Here is a 17,895-nt window from a genome sequence, read left to right on the forward strand (position 1 = left end):
TCCACTGTCTCATGCTGACAGCTTCTAAGAGCCACAGGTGAGAGGTGAGTGGCAGGATGGGGACCAAGGGTGGACAAGCTACCCCTGAAGGAGCACAATGTGTTCCCCACCAGAGGTACTACCCCTCTGTTAACACCCCATACCCACAGAGAAATTTCCCCACAAATTTTGGTCAAACGTGGGTTATGTGACTCAACACTGCCCAGAGAGTGGGGGAAGAGAAGAAACAGGAACATATGCTATATTACTTTATTATTATTGTTAAGATTTTCACAAAACAGAAGTTTCAAACACAAAAAACCATTTATTTTTTTAAAGAAAGACATTGGGAACAATGTTAATATGCCTTCCTGCTGGAAAACATTCAATCAAACCCCAGCAAGTTGTTTTATACTTCAGAAAATAATGATGTGAAAAGCAAGCCCTATCATTTTGCATAATTATATAAAATAACAGCGTGGTGGCTTAGCACTGTGTATGAACCCTATCAGTGCTCCTAACTTCAATTATTATTTTTTTTAAAAACCACCATCTGATTTATTCATATATCTCAGGGGCAAAAATCCTAAACAAATTGGTGGTACCTTTTGGAAGATAAGAGACATAATTTTATGGATATAAGCGAGTACCTGATCATTTTAAACAATGAACTAATATTCATGTTCTGTCAATACTCAGAAAAAGTGTGCCCATTTTAGCCGTATATCTTTGAAAAGTGCTTCAGAAATCTTTGCGAAGGAAATTTTATGATGCAGAATAAAAAAATACCCTCCACCACCCCTTAAGTGATTCCTTTTTATTTTCTTTCCAGAAGAAATAGCCTTATTGGTTTCCTTTCCCGGGGCTGAAATTAGCCCCAAAGGGGCCAATTAAGGCACATTTCCTATTATCTGAGTCTATCTGGCACAATGGTAAAACAAGTGTGGTACCAGCAAACAGATTTCTTTTCTGTGAATAAATATGCATGTACCTGATATGCCATCTCAGAAGAAAAGCGGCTTCTTCCCAACTCACACCTCATTCTCCCTGCTGCCTCACTGCCTGAGGAAAACAGGCACATATCACTCTTCAGTGGGTAAGATTCCCTTCCAAATCAGATCCCTAAATGCCAGCAGTCAGGTTTGGATATACCAAGAAGACAGGAAGCTGCATTATAACCCAGTCTGAGCACTGGTCCATGCCGTTCAGTATTGTCTAAACTTCCTGGCAGTAGCTCTCCAGGGTTTCAGGCAGAGAGGCTTTTCCAGTCCCACCTGAGATGACAAGGATTGAACAGGGGACCTTCTGCATGCAAAGCAGATGCTCTCCTTCTGCCTCCCCCTTTCTTCCAAACTTTTCCCCTTAGGATGACATCCCAGATGTTAAGTTATGTTGACTCATTTTAAAGATAAAGAAGGCTCAATTGGCAACACCGACCAAGATGGAATTGTAGAGATTGATGCTTAAGGCATTGGCTTAAGCCAATAATGGCATCCAGGTTAGTGAAAATATTAGAAATGAAGCTACAACATAGTGGGATTATAATTATGTTGTGCTGGAAAGTGCTGTTGCAAAGTAAGGTGTGCAAAATGCCTCTAACATTTCTAGAAATGGACTGCTAAACTAAAACTTTGCCTGCTACAGTCTGAAATGAGCTACCAGACAGCCTAATTTCAGAAAGTCATGCATTGTTCCGTTATTTGAAATATGTTCTTCTGATTTTCATTGAAACCGATCTAATTTTGACTGGTTTGTCATTCACTGTCCAGGTTTCCCACCGAATCCCCGTTGCCAGCATCCTCCTTGTGACCCGGTGAACACCATTGAGATTTGCAAGACCGCACTGGCTGAACCACCAGCCTGTTTTCTCACTAAAGTTACTGCAGCTCTTCACGGGCTGCTCCTGGAGAGAGCAGGCTGGATTGCAGCCATCATTGTCCATATCAAATGTACTAAAAGGTAACGTGTTCTGGTTGTCTTGTTTTCTGTATCCCCGAAATGCATCACCTAAATTATAGGAACAAAAAAATAGGGGAAAGTAATTAAACACATCTGAATTAAGAATTTAACAGTGCAGGTCCTGACTAACTTGGGCCCTACATACTTACTAGCTAGTAACCATGAAGGCAGTAATGCTTCTGAATACCAATTGCTGGAAACTGCAGATGGGCAGAGTGCTGTTGCGCCCAGGTCCTGCTTGTGGGCTTCCCCTAGGCATCTTGGCCACTGTGAGAGCAGGATGCTGGACTAGATGGGCCATTGGCCCAGTCCAGAACACTCTTATGATGATCTTGAGTTATGCTCCTACATAAATTGTCATTCTCCTGCACTTCTTCTGCACGTCACAGATTCAGGCAGAGGATGAGAAACAGTCTCTGCTAATTATATTACACGTAAATAGACACAACAGGAAGTGCTTCATTCATGAATTGCTCCTAGCAGCAATATCTGGAAGCAGATTTATAGGGCAACTTTCTTTTCTGTGGCCTGTTGAATTATCTAACACTGACTTTTACTTCTGCTGTGAGCAAAGTATGTGTGATGTCACCGAAAAGAAACATCTACCTAATACTCTTCTACTGAAGGACTCCCACAGCCTAAGCAGGAACTTCTTCCAGAATTCACACACTACCCTTGTAGTATGAGCTGGCTTTCTGTGGCTAAGTATCAAAATATACACAGCTTGACTTTGACTGCCTTGTCATGTTTGCTCTAGTCTCCCAGCAACACCTATGGCTTCTAGACTGGCCCAAAAACATCATCAGTGGAGTCTTTAACGAAGACTTTAAGTAAACTCTTCACTTGCCTTGAAATCATTCTGCCTATTAACCAAACTGTGTGTAAGGTTTTGACTTAGATTATTCTGAAATAGCTGGCCTAATACATTGCCTTACCACCTAGCTCCGTGCTATCAGTAAAATCTCAGTTATCTTTTCCTCTAAGAAACAAACAAGGGATTAGTAATGGTGGCTGAATCCTAGTTTTAGCAATTGCTTGCAACACAGCTTGCCCCAATTCTTGGTCTATATTAGTTTTCCACAACCTGGCACCCTTTAAATGCTAACTCCCATCAGCCCCAGCCACGTGGCCAATGATCAGCAGGAATGATGAAAGCTGTAGTCCAAAACATCTGGATAACGTCAGGCTGGCAAAGGCTGTCCTACATTATGGATGCTCACAATTGTGTATATACACATGTAGTCTTAGATTACTAGAAAGACATACAGTAAACTGTGTGGGGGTTCTCATGCAATCCCTTCCAGTGTCTCTAGTGTCGATTAAATTACTCCCTTTACAGATTTACACACCATCTCTCAGCAAAAGGTTCCCAAGGCAGTTCACATAAGCAGCCATAACGTGTAATATGGAGCTGAGTACCTTGGCCATGACAACGTCGGTGATCTCAGAGCTTGGAAAATATGCCTCTGAAATCATGATACTTGCTCCAGCCAAGACACAGGAGCTCCTGGCAGATGTTCTATAGTTTATTGTCTATATTTGTTGACTTGCCACCCTATTTTCACATTTGCAGAGCCTATCATTTTAAAGCTAGACTGCTGTTCCCGTCTGAGTCTTACCGGCATTTCCAGAGTAACGTCCTAAATGTATTTTAAAAGAGCACGCTTCATCCTCTAACCAAAAACTGTCATACGATGCGTATGCATACGTGTCATCTTCAGCCTCCAAGCCCACATAAAGCATGAAGCTGGCTGTTTTCTGGTTTGCTATGTGGAAAATATTTCGGAGGCCGAGCCAAAATTCCCCTGTAAACAGAATTAAAATAAAACTCTAAAAGAACAGAAGTGAATATTTATCCCTCCCCCCCCCCACACCTTCAATCTGTTTGCTATTAATCCTGAACCAGTTAAAGGAAGCTATGTTTAATTATTGATTTATACCCTGGCTTTTTCCTCTGACACACACACACACAAGGCAGCTTACTGATAAAAATGGGAACCGTTAAAAACACAGAAAAAACTATTATTAAAACAATCATTAAAAACAATTATATATTGATAGAATTAAACTAGCTACATAATCAATCTGATCCATTTAGTTTTTCTACCATAACAAAACAATGATCTGAAACTTCACGTATAGGTTCAGCTGAACAACAATCTGCTCCCTCAGTCACCCCAGAAGTAGGAAATGCTCAGTACACGCAGTGGTAAATATCAGTGTATTGTGCTTGATATGGTTCCATTAGGATGCTCTGCCCTTGGAGGCCAGTGGATCCATTGAGTTTCAAAGCAGCTTGGGGGGGGGGGGATTTTCCAGGTGATATGACAGGCGTTCCTGTCGGAGCCCTGGCTCCCGCCCATTATAAATTATACCCCACTTCCCACAGGTATACAGCTCAGGACCTCCACTCTTATTAACTCTCAGACGTGTTGGGTTTCTATTCATCTCACTGTGCAGATATTGTGTAGGATTGGTTCATCACATGTCTGTGTTATGCATTCCAGCACCGACTGTTGGAATCACGGGAGTGGGTGTTTACTGTACTCTGTTTCCGTTTGTTGTTGCTTTCATTTCTGACTTCTCTCCGAGGAAGATCAGAGAGAGGAGACATGTTTTCTTTGGTTCTGCCTTATGCTTAATAAAGGAGCTTCGTGTTCACAACCCCAGCCTAGCTCTGACTGTGTTTTATCTCTGCTGGACTCTGGATGTGTGCTCAGTGTCTCCAAGACGTGAGTCACTATAAATTGTCGGGGAAGGCTGTCGGAACTCCCTAGAGCTGCACGCTGATGGGAGGGACAGGCTGGAAACGTTCCTGTTGTTCGCGTGGGGGTCGTCCATGCCCCTAGCCGACCCAATAAGAAGAATCTACCTCACAGGGTTGTTGAAAGGATAAAATGGGAAGGGGACAACCATGTGTGTCACCTTGAGCTCCTTGGAGGAAAGGGAGGGATATAAATATAATAACAAAAACAAACATGGACGCACCAAATTTGTATGTCCCTAGCTGGGCTGGAGTAACCAGAAAAAAGTCCTAACAAATAACAAATTGCTACCTTCAAGGTCACCAAATCCATTCAAATAGTCAGACCATGTCCTTTGAAATTCAACGAGCCCCTCAGTTCTCTTCTGGATCACTGTCCAGCCCCCTCCTCGAAAATCCATCTCACACAATACCTGAAACGTATATAGATGATGGTGGTGAAATCTTTTTGTAAAGAAGCTGGCAAATTCCCACCGCACGCACACACACACCCTGGCCAAATTAAGGAAACACTAACATTTGTACACAATATGGATTTCTACAAAGATTGGCTTTCAGTTTTTCACAGTGAGTTCACTAATTCTTCTCATTTTCCCTTCCCTTTAAAGAGGTCTTGGAAAAATTCTTGGAAATAATTTGTTCAAGCTAGGTGCAGCAATGTTATCAACACAGGACACACACACACACACGTATTTATATGTATGTATATGTATATGTATATGCATATGTATGAAAGAAAATAGTTTTTCTGAAGCTTGCAGGGATTACACCTTTGGCATGCATACCTGGGTCCTAGAGCCAAATTATTAGTCAATGAGTGTATAGATTCAAAGCTAAATTCTTTATTTTCCTTTTTAGATGTCCTCTGTCGATAACATTGCTATAGTTATATATAAATGGAGCAAGGGTATTTTAACAGTGTGTGAGAGAAAGAGAAAGAGAGAGATGTTTGGACCAAATCCAGCCCTCTCCCAAACAGCTTAGTGGGTGGATATCAGCTTTTGCAAAGGTACACAGTCCTGATAACTAGACCAACCAGAAATGAGGGACATACATGTGGCACCCATTTGTGTATGCTGTTTCCAATTGAATTAGGTGTGCTTTCCATGTGAATGGACTCTAGCAGGCAACTGCTTTTCCTTTTTTGCAATTTAAGTTCTATTCAAGAGTGAGCCGTCAGACTTTTCTGCACCTCTCCCTTCTCTGTTCTGAAGTGTCTTCATCTGGCCCCCTCTGAAATTCAAAATCCTAATTTTATTTTCAGTTTTAACCTCCTCCTTAGTTGCTACACATCCTATAACCATGTTTTTCCATTAGTTCTTGATCTCTGGCCAGTGTCATAAGCAAACATTTTTACTTATTTGATGACTTCAACTTCTGTAGACATTGGCAGTCATTCCTAAACACTGGAAAGGTTTTTATTTTTTTAAAAAAGGAAATATGGAAGTTAATTATCTTAGTTATTTCAAAAGTATCCTCCAGTGCATGCTAAACTATTTCATGATTTATATATTTAACTCCTGCAAGCACAAAATTGGAGTAAGGATTTAAAAAAACAAAACACCATGGGAATGATACTGTCAATGTTATGCATTTTCTTTTCAGGCCACAATGTTAGACTGAATTGGGGGTGAGGAACCAAGCCTGGGGGCCAGATGTGGGACTCCTCTTAGACTAAACCCTCTCCTTACCCACACCCGCTCTTCTCAGGCCATGCCCTTTATCATCTCTGTTCACACCCTCCTTGAATGTTTTTCCTGGCTGTAATGTGTCCTTGAAGCCCAATACTGCCTCTTGCTTCCCTGGATGGAAGATAAAGATATGTGTGTGTATATATGTGTGTGTAAAACTAGTCTACTGTACCAAAGTAAAATTTATATTTGTCGCTCTGTCCACTTTTGCTTCCTGAGTGCAATACGCCTACAAAGTTGGGAGGGAGTAGAATTGATGCTTTTGAATTATGGTGCTGGAGGAGACTCTTGAGAGTCCCATGGACTGCAAGAAGATCAAACGTATCCATTCTTAAGGAAATCAGCCCTGAGTGCTCACTGGAAGGACAGATCGTGAAGCTGAGGCTCCAATACTTTGGCCACCTCATGAGAAGAGAAGACTCCCTGGAAAAGACCCTGATGTTGGGAAAGATGGAGGGCACAAGGAGAAGGGGACGACAGAGGATGAGATGGTTGGATGGTGTTCTTGAAGCTACCAGCATGAGTTTGATCAAACTGCGGGAGGCAGTGGAGGACAGAAGTGCCTGGCGTGCTCTGGTCCATGGGGTCACGAAGAGTCGGACACGACTAAATGACTAAACAACAACAACAAAGACTGGTTTGACAACCTGTTGCTCACTCAATATGTCCTGACTACAGCCTAGGTGGCAAAGCAAGAGGTGTGGGGGTGAGCTCCCCGCTTCTCCCCACCTTGCTTGCTTCCAGGACACCCACAATGGCAACTTCACCAACATCAGGGCACCATAATTTGCCCTAGGATGCAGTTGTGAGAGAAGAACTCTGCCCCCCCCCAAGCTCCTAGAGGACTATCTTAGTATCTGCTTCAAAAAGCTTTAGATTGGTTGTGACTAGGGATGGAGGAGAAATTTGATTCAGTGTGCATTTAAACCCAAATCTACCAAATTTGCACTTTCTGGAATAATATGTGAATCAAAACACAGCTATCATTCAAAATTTGCACTTATCCGAATTTTGCAATTCAACCTAGCAATGTGAACAAAAAACATATATGGATATTTTAACTATAGTGTGCATTTGATTGGCATCCTATGCTCTTTTAAAATGAGCTTTGGGGGTATTGGGTTGTTGTTTTTATTTTGATTATGTATTTTGTGGTTTTATATTTTGATTTTATTCCGTGAACCACCCTGAGACCTCTGGGTATAGGGCGGTATATAAATTCAATAAATAATAGAATATCACTGAAAATAACATACTAAAATACATTGCTTGCAAAAATATGTACATTAGTCAAAACTGAATATAAAACAGAAACAGAAACAGAGAGAACCAGAACTGACAGAACCTTCCATCCCTGATTGTGACACTGCCACTAGAATGGCCAAGGGAAAGAGACCACCCCCGTTCTTGTGGCAGGACTTTCTTTTCAGCCTGCCCTTTATAGTGCCAGGTTTATACCAATGAGAAGTTAGCTAGAGTTTCTGAAAAGAGACCTTTTAAAAGTTCAGTTAATTGTGAGTTCTGAATAATAGTTGTAACTCTGCAGGTACTCCTTTAGCCTGTAAACACTTGCCCACCTTTTATTCCTTGTGTTCTCGCTACACAGTCCTCTGATTAAAGATCTGGAGTGCACAATCAAAAGCACATTTTCTTAAGTCTTTATTAGTCACACAAGGCTGATCTGGCAAAAGCAACAATCCCAAGACTGATCCCAAGAGGGAGCGTTTGTTTGGCAGGTCAGTTCAGATCTCTGGAACAGCATTCTGTGCACTGCTGTGACTACATTCTTAGTTTTCAAAATCATAGTGCAGCTAAGAAGCAAAGCCCCATGTTAAACCCTTTTTTCTCTCTCCCATAGGGGTTGAGGAGAAATTCAATTCTGTTAATTCGCACTTTCCAAAACGCTATGAGAAGTAAAACACGGTTATCCTTCAAAATCTGCACTTCTTAGAATTTTGCAATGCAGTTCTCCTGCCAAGTAATCTGTACAAAAATTCATATGTGCATATAAATGCATATATAAGTGAAAACAAAATACAAAAACACATATTAAGGGAAATTGCTTTGCAAAAATGTGTGTATTAGGCAAAGCTGCAGATAAAAATGTGCATATCAGCAGAAATCCACACTAAAAATGCTGGTGAATTTCCATGAGAACTTTTTTTGGGGGAGGGGGATCAAAAAACTGATGTGTAAATGTGGAGAAGCAAATTTAAGAATGGAAAAATGAGAAACCAAAACTGACATGTTTATCCATCCTGGGGATGTGAACGCAGCCTTTGCAGCCACTTTATCTTTACTGTTAAAGTGTCATATAAAAAATATGTCACATTGGTATTTATGATCTTTCTTGTCGACTACACAAAAGGAGAGACAGAGCTTCGCGCTGTGACAAATGGATGTTCTGTCTTGTTGGCATTTGTAAATGAAATCAGCGTTTTCTTACAAGCATCACTAGTATTTCATTTACTGTTATTCTGCAATTCAGTGAAAGATCAGCAAGCTTATATCATAGTTAAATAATTAAGCCCCCTCAATTTCGAAGAGACTAATTTACACAATGCATTTCTTGCTCCCATAAGCAGACCTAGTCTTCCCCTATATTTGTGTGGGCAAATGAGATAGGGTCATACAGTAAAAGGCTGGAGTTCTGTGGCAGAACACCTGCTTTGCATGCAAAAGTTCAATCCTGCACATCTCCTGGAAGGACCTGGAAAGACTCCTGTCTGAAACCCTGCAGAACCAATACCAACTGGGTAGTCACTCAGGACTAAACTACATGGACAAATGATTCAGTATAAGTCAGTTAGTGAACGTAGAGGAAGTCAAAGACTGCTCCTTGGGGTAGTTGTGTGTTACTCCTAGGTATTCCTGGGACCCCTATATCTGTTCTTCCACCTACTGCTAGTGATAGCTCTGAGCCCTTGGAATACTGCTCAAAGAAAAACAAGTTGGCATAGCTAATGAGCTGTCAGTCTCACAAGGTAAGCTTTTCATCTGTAGGAAAGCGGCAGTTCTCCCTTCACCCAGGCTAAACCATGATGCTCAAATGGTACAGCCATCTATGCTTCCCAAGAGCCGTAGTCTCTCGGGGTGTTTGCTAGCTGGGAAAAATTACAAGCAAGAGGATTGACTAAGACTTTGAGGACTGCTGACATGCTATAAAAATTTTTATACTTAGTGCCAACATTGCTATTCTTTCCTATGGGAGCTGAACCACACTATGGGAGTTGAACCACACCTGCTAGTTTTTAGTTTTTGGGGGAAAGGGTACTTGAAATGCCTATGAAAAATAGTGAATCAGCCGCATTGTACTCATCTGCTTTCCAATGTTTCATGCTACAGTCAGTACATTTCAGTGACTATGTTTCCTCTCCTCTAAGTTACAGTACTTCCAGTTGAACAAACTGACCCCCCATATCAGATTTAAAAGTGTTAAAAAGTGTTGGAAAGTGTTAAAACTACTGCTAAAGTGACAGGGACTGCTTTAATGCAGCCATAAGAAGAGGGGGAAAACAATCTAAGCAAACAGTAAAAATGAAAAATCTGTATTACCTCAAAGGGATAACTTGATCCTTCTGGATGGATTATGTAGAGACCGCTTGGAGTTTTTGTAACAGAGCCAATGGTATCTTTAATATCGCTGCAATCCAAACCTGGCAGACAACATTACCAGAGGAAGTTCAGGTTCAACTTTGTAAAAAGGAAACAGAGTTAACCTTTTCTCTGACAGTCACTTTCCCCCTGAACTGCCTCCCCCTGGCTTTGACTCTCTGCCAAGGTTTCGGACCCATGTGAATATAAACAAGAACATGGAACGCAGGCTTCTAGGCAAAGTGACTGGTAGGTAAAGGTTAAGCATGCACACACATTAGTTGCACCTGATTGTAGTGCAACATGTCTTTTTACCCATAGATTATTGTACCATTCCAAAGAATTAGTTTACCCACATTTGAGCATAATGTAGCTGTTAATCTGCATTTTCCCATTTGCATTAGATTTGAGTAGTCCACATTGGCATGTATTTGAATACAAGGAGCGACTTCTGTCTTTCCCTTTCATATCCAATCAGATGGATGGCAAAGAAAAATAATTTATTACTTCTGATTAATTATTATTGCTATTATTTCATAAAATTTATATACCGTTTATTTAAAAAAACTCTCAAAGCAACTTACAAAAAGAATACAACAATGAAATGATCAATAAACACTTTTGTTTTTGCAAAATTAGTAATGGCAAACCACTCCCCCACCCCCAATCTTTCTTATTTGTACCACTGCCGTACCAGGAGGAGATACGGAGCAAGAAGAGAAATGGGAAAAGTCAGAAAGCAAAAAGTATTTACCGTGAGACTGAACAGCTCGATGAGGAAATACATCAATTGGTTTTCTAGATAGTTCTGTGTTTAAAATCATAACCCGACTCATCAGTTCATTGACCTGTGTGATCACAAGAAAAACCTTAAACCATTCTTAATGTTCAGGGGAGCCCAGCATTGCCTCTTTTCTTTTCTTTTATTCATAACCTTGAAACAAACATTAACATGGGATGTAATTCAGCCCAAATTAGGTGCTTCTACAATCCCAAGAAAAATTACTAAATGGGGCTTAATTCTGAATAAATATACTGAATATACTGAATATACATCTGGTGGCACACCCCATTGATTTTGGTCGATTAAGCATGTTTTATGTAGAGCAATCCTAAGAAAAACTTCTCAGAAGGAAGTAACACTGAGCTCAGCAGGAGTTAGAAATTAAGCTGAAGACAATAACCTAAGTATCTCCTAGTAAAATCAATATGACTGAAGAATGCTTAACTTCGGCTAGCTCATACACACGGATTATAATTCATATTTTTAAGAATACAGCTGCCATTTCCCACTTATTCACTGACTCATACAGAATAAATCTGAGGAGGGTCCTACATAAAAAGCTAACAATATATTTGCTGACCTTAATGGCTCCCTCATGTCTACCCAAAATGGTGTTTGTGGCACTGTAAGAAATCAGTAGTTTCTTTCCAATGCAGAAAACAATAACCAAATACTTCCTGTTGCAAGACAAACTGTTTTTATGAAATGCGCTCGCTGTGTTTGTAAACTGGATTTTGACATTTAGTTCAGCTGAATTAAGATCATTCAGTAGAATTAGTCCTGTACAGAAAGAAATGCATTCTGCAAATAATAACTGATACCTGATCGGAAAGATAATCGAGAGAAGACTGGTGATCATCCATCATGTTCCGTATCATCTTCTTGGTACTTCTTGCATATTCAACTAGAGAATTCTGCAAGTTCCCTTTAAGCAAACAGACCGTCAGTCATTTAAAAAGTTACTGAAATAATGCAATGATACATAACAGAGCTTTCTTCAGCAATTAGCGTTGTGTGGTAATATTTCAAGCAGGGGAAAAGCCTGACTACGTGTGATGCTAACAATTGTGATGCTAACTATCTGTGTGATTAGCAATCAGGTTGTTGGTTTCTTTTTAATTAAATGCCAGGAACAGGGGACAAACAGCAATCAGCACTGCAGAGCTGGGGCAGGTTTAAACCTTCCTTCCCCAGCTGTGGACTTCCTCAAACTCGCTGCCATAGTAATTGACAGTAGGTTGGAACTCTCATTCACATCAGTGGGAACTTTCCTCTTTCTAATGATAATGGTGGTATGAGGATATTTACTGAGATCACAGCTGGGGAGAGAAACCTCAAACCACCTCTCCTTGCACATTGTGAAGTTGAAAACAATCTCTGCTTCTCCATGTTTGTTTCTTTGTTTTCTAAGCCAACGTGATTACTCAGCACTTTGTTAGCGTCACACGCAGTTAGGCCCTAAATCGGCTTCTTTGTAAAAGTGGGATTTGGATGATTTGTGGGTTTGAATCAAATTGCTTAGTGTCTTAAGGTGCTGGGGGTGGCACATCAAGATGATGATACCTCAGTCCCTCGTATCTCCAGTTCAAAGGATTGCAATAAGCAGGCTAAGAAAGACATCTGTCAGGATAACGTGAATAACTAATGCCAGTCAGAGCAGACAAGACTGAGCTGGGTGGATCAACAACCGGAATAAGGCAAGTTTTGCATGTTCATACCACTTAACATCAATGTCTGCATTTGTAGATGCAGAAAATTCCTGAAACAAACCAGTTGCAGCAGGAAATGAAGTATTTATATTACGAATGTGGAAATGTTCAGCCTACTAGGATTAGAACTGTTTCACCCTGTGCTCATCCAACCCCACAGAGCTTTAGATATATTACACCTGTGTTGAGTGAATGAGCTGCACTAGCTGCCTATCGACAACCAAATCAAGTTCTGGGTTTTGCTACTGATATTTAAATCCTAAACAACCTGGGATCAGGATACCTAGCAGTCCCAGTATGGACCAAGGCAATCGTTAAGAACAGGCATTGGCAAACTCGGCCCTCCAGATGTTTTGGGACTACAACTCCCATCATCCCTGACCACTGGTCCTGTTAGCTAGGGATGGTGGGAGTTGTAGTCCCAAAACATCTGGAGGGCCGAGTTTGCCTATGCCTGGTTAAGAATGTTCAAAGATCCATAACCAGTGGATTGCCACTTAGCAACAACATGGAAGTAGGCATTCTCAGTGCAGCACCCCCCTCTGAAATGCTTTCCCTCAGGTTACTCATGAGGTGGAGATAGTAATGATCTTTAACCAATGCTTTAAAATGTGTATGTTCACAGTTTCCCTTGGTTTTAAATTTTTAGTTTTGAACTCTGCTCAGTTTTAATTGTGATTTACACTTATGATGTATTTTTATCTTATTTTTATCTACTTTTTAGGAAGCTTTGCTGAGTGTTGTTGCATTTTAGTTGCATTTATGTAAATTTCTTAATATAGTGAAAATAGGTAAGTAGTATATTTATTTTTAATAAATAAACTTAACATACTGTGAGCGAAATACAAATAAGTTCAATATCGTTTCATTTTAGCAATATCCCAAGTTAGCTTGCAACAGTGAATGAAAGGAAAGAGTTTCTAAAATACAAAAGTACATACTACACATGTAATGTTTTTCTTCTCTTAACACTTTAGCTTGAAAATCACAGGGCCCATGGCATTTTTTCTTCTCCTGTGGATTTTCTGAAGATTTATTTTTTGTTCCTGGACCGGCTGCCTCTTCCACAGTGGTTGTGGCAAAAGTACCCTGGAATACCAAACAGAAGGGGGGAAAGATCTGTACCGAATGTAGATAAAACAGGCTCTTGATTATCAAGAATTTAAAAAGATGGCAAACATTTTCATCTCAGAATAAGATGGTTCAGAAGATGTGAAATCTAGGCTGTTAAGTGAGGCAGCGTAGAGGAGCACATGGCGCCAAAAAGCTGCACTGGCTGCCAGTGTTACCAAACCAAATTCAGGGTGATATATACTGACTAAAGTACTGTCACATTTATGCTTATTTTATATGTGATCAGCTTAGAAAAGAGCCAGCAAATCTCTGCAGCAGTTATATAATTGGGTATTACCCAGTTTGACCCAAGTGATTTCCAGGAATATGTAACCCAGCCACAGAGCACAAGGCGTAATACAGTGCCCCTTGACAAAGTAAAAAAAGGGGCTTTTTCCTCCTCACTGAATGATGAGAAAAACCACAACCAACCCTCAGATGTTGAATTAAGGGTACAGAGCTTAAAAGCACAGGGTGTGACTTTTCAGTCACAGGGCTGTATGGCCAATACCTTCCAGTTTACAAATTAAATGCTGATGTTTTAATGCTCCCATTTTAGCATAAAAATGAGAAGTTAAGAGAGAGGTTTTAAAAATGGAAATATTGAACTGTTGAACTTCCTGAAGCAATGAAGAAAATGCCATTCGCTTTCCAAATATTTCCTTCAAATTCCTCTCCTTCCCCATATAAAGAAATATTCTGTTAGCACAGCTCATAGTTTTGATTAGACTGTATCCTTTGCAGCTCTCCTGCAGCCCCAACAAAATATACTTATTTATTGCTTTAAGGCCACAATCCTAAACACTCTAGGGAGTAAAACCTATAAAGTTGCCTTATACTGAGTTAGCCCATTGTTCTACATAGCTTAGTATTGTCTACACCAGGGGTCAGCAAACTTTTTCAGCAGGTTGGCCGGTCCACTGTCCCTCAGACCTTGTGGGGAGCCAGACTATATTTCAGAAGGGGGGGGAGAGCAAATTCCTATGCCCCACAAATAACCCAGAAATGCATTTTAAATAAAAGCACACATTCTACTCATGTAAAAACAGGCTGATTCCCAGACCGTCAGTGGGCTGGATTTAGAAGGTGATTGGGCCAGATCCGGCCCCAGGGCCTTAGTTTGCCTACACTATTCAGCTCTCCAGAATTTCAGGCTTGTTTTTCCCCCTCAGTGCTACTTAGAGGTGACAGGGACCTTTTGAGACCTTTTGTATACAAGGTATGAACAAACTGAGCTACAGCTCTTTCCCACAGTATCTTCCCCTTCTGGCAGGAGCAACATCATAAGAATAAAGCAATTACTAAGGGCAAAGAACTGTAAGCAGCCAACTACGTATGCAGATTTTAAACAGTGTTAAGTAATTAGAGAACTGAGGGGAGAATGAAGCTCAAGAAATTGCCTTACATGCAATCTTATTATACATGTATACGCAGAAGTAACTCACATTAAGTGAAATGGGACTTACTCCCTGGTAAGTGGGTATATGATTTTAGCATCAATTACAAACTGACCCTCGACAAAATAGCAATAACATAACCAGATGTTGGTTAAGTAACCTAGAGCTTTAGGGTTTTACATACATACACACACACACACACACACGGCCAGAAACATTATAACACTGAAATGTAATCCTCACTTAAAAATGTTTTTCAAAACTTTCTACACAAACCCATTGAGAACCTCTAGATGTATTGCAATAAAGGATCAGAATGCCCCATGACACAAGTAAAATAAAAACAAATGATGTTATTTTGTATTTACAGTAGAGTATGTGTGTTTAGAAGACGATCCAAAAATTGCAAAGGCCATTTACTATTTGTGAAGAGGTATGCCTCCAAGTTCAACTTTTATAAATGACCTGATAAAAAGCCATGCCTTCACAGATGTTAATGAAAAAACTCTCAGTAACTTTAGTGGGGACTTCAGTCTATCTTTTCAACTAGGCAAGCAACTGCATTTACTATGTTAGTTGCATTAATACAGTTTCAGCAGGGTCTTTTCAGTAGAAATACAACTGCACTCTATAGACACACAATAGCCCTCAGAAGCAAAAACATGTTGAAAGCAGGATTTCCTTAATCTTATCAAGGCAATACATTGCAAACCTTACCATTGCAGAACATGGCTTGGCATTACCAAACACAGTATCAGCCCCAATGAAAAATATGATATTTAGGAAGATCAGTGAGGATGCACTGAGATGGAGCATCTCTGAGTTGAAGAAAGGAAAAGCTTTTGAAGAATTTCAAACTGCCTTGGAAAAGACTGTCCACTAACTGATGAAGTCTTGAGTTAAGAATTCAGGAATGTGTACAGCATAAACATTAGCCAGAAAGCCAACCCTTTTATGCCCGGACTTCAGAAAACTTACACAAAATTTTATGTAACCCATGTCTGCTTTAATCCCCCAAGCAATTGTAAAGCATAAAATCATTTGATCCTAAAAGCAAATATTGCTGACATAAAGCAGTTGCTAATTAAGATCTGAAAATAACTGTTCTGGGAGGGTTGGATCAGTGCCAATGTTCTGCAGGATGAAGTGCAGGGCTCCTTTTTTATATGGCTTGCCAGTGTCATCAGATCTTTGCCCAGGCCATAGCATCTAGCCACCTGGAGCAGACCACATTGAAGGGGTTTCTGGAGACCCCCCATCCCCAAAATGGCTTAGCAGAAAGCCCACCCTCCCCCTCCACAATTCCTCTCTTCATCTCTTCTTCACACTATCTGAAATGCGACGGATCTTCCTCCCCTCTACCTTCTCTACGTTCCATCCTCGCACATGCTCAGGTCTTCCTCTTTCCCTTTCTCCATGCTGTTTCAAGAAGTGTAGAGAGAAAGAGAAGGCTGCCAGGGAAAATTCAGCCCACAGGATGCCAGCTGCCAATCCCTGTTCTTGGGGAGAAAACAGCACAAAATCCTAACTACTGATTTCAGACTCTGACCATCTGGAAATAATATACAGATCAGCTTGCACTAACTCACAGGAACAAAAAACACCACTGACCTCAATAAGAAATGGCTTAGGTCCATGGTACCTCAGGGCAGCCTTCACCAACTTGACGCGCTCCAGATGTCTTGGGACTGCAGCGCCCATCAGCCAGCACCAGCGCTCATGCTGGCAGGGGCTGATGGGAGTTGTAGTCCAAAACTTCTGGAGGGCTCCAGGCTGATGAAGGCTGCCTTAGCGGAGCACTTCTGTATATCAGAGGCTCAATGAGGGTGGGGACATCTTGCCCACCCACAGTCACACCTGAGAGCCAGTGTGTCATAGTGGTTAGTCTTAAACTAAGACCTGGGAGAGACCAGGGTTCAAATCCCCACTCCTCCATGGAGCTCACTGGGTGAACCTTGGTCCAGTCACTGCCTCCCAGCCTAACCACCTAACAGGGTTGCTGTTGGGATTAAATGAGCAGGGAGAATAATAGAATTGAAGGGACCGGAAGCCCAACTCCCTCCAGGGCAAGAATCTCAGCAAACAACTGCCCCCTTTTGTTTAGGCAGGTTTTTGCCTTTCTGAGTTGGAGACTATTACTATATTAAACCCCCCCCCACACACACACTCCTTTTGATAATATTGTATTTCTGGAATACGTATTACTGTATCTTGCAGGTTTTCACTTAGAATCACAGAATTGTAGAGTTGCAAGAGACCCCGGAGGGTCATCTAGTCCAACGCACAGGTAAGCTGCCCTGGAGTACTAGAAGTACTATAAATATATAGTATAAATAGTACTATAAATATAAAAACGTGGTGGCATAGCCAAAAAAAATCAAGACAAATACTTAACTGACGTTCTGCCCCCCTAACATGAAGCCTGCCCCTCCCCAACATAAATCGTGGTTACGCCCATGCCTATGTGACAATGATATATGGATATGTATTTATTTATTTTTACACACACACACAAAAGAAGGGTAGGGGCCAGTCAAGCCTTACCTGATTTCCACAGCTGATTGATTACATTTATATATCCCGCCCTTCTCTAAGGAGCGCAAGGTAGCACACCAGGTTTCTCTCCCTGTTCTTTTAATCCCCACAGCAACCCTATATATCAGCCTAACCTCGCGTGAGGTGGTTAGGCTCATTGCTTTTTTCTTCTCTGGGGGGACGCAGGGGTACTCATACCCCTAAACATTTTGTGAATCTTTGTACTTTTGTCCATTTACTGTATTTGTTTTCCCTGATTTGAACTATAAAATGGTGATTTTCTTGAGTCAAAATGAGAGTGCCCCTAAACAACTTTTTTAAAGACAAAAAAGCACTGGTTAGGCTTATATATACATATGTATGTATGTGT

At 40.8% G+C, this 17,895-nt stretch overlaps 1 protein-coding gene across 2 annotated transcripts; it reads right to left on the minus strand.

Moving 5' to 3' along the window:
- Positions 1-235: 235 nt before the first annotated feature.
- ANGPTL5 (angiopoietin like 5) lies at positions 236-17,526 on the minus strand. Of its 2 annotated transcripts, none has more exons than XM_081002279.1 (8): positions 16,602-17,526; positions 13,422-13,569; positions 11,593-11,696; positions 10,742-10,835; positions 9,949-10,049; positions 4,995-5,115; positions 3,558-3,743; positions 236-1,986 (listed from the first exon to the last, which is right to left on the minus strand). In XM_081002279.1, the coding sequence occupies exons 1-8, from the start codon at positions 16,689-16,691 to the stop codon at positions 1,676-1,678; spliced, it is 1,155 nt and encodes a 384-aa protein (XP_080858405.1). In that variant the 5' UTR covers positions 16,692-17,526; the 3' UTR covers positions 236-1,675. The 2 variants fall into 2 exon arrangements, with proteins under 2 accessions (XP_080858405.1, XP_080858404.1); XM_081002278.1 differs by lacking the exon at positions 16,602-17,526 and adding an exon at positions 15,708-16,268.
- Positions 17,527-17,895: the final 369 nt, after the last annotated feature.

The sequence above is a fragment of the Podarcis pityusensis genome, assembly GCF_964106645.2.
Source record: "Podarcis pityusensis genome assembly, chromosome: 4".
In the NCBI taxonomy this organism is placed as follows: Eukaryota; Metazoa; Chordata; class Lepidosauria; order Squamata; family Lacertidae; genus Podarcis; species Podarcis pityusensis.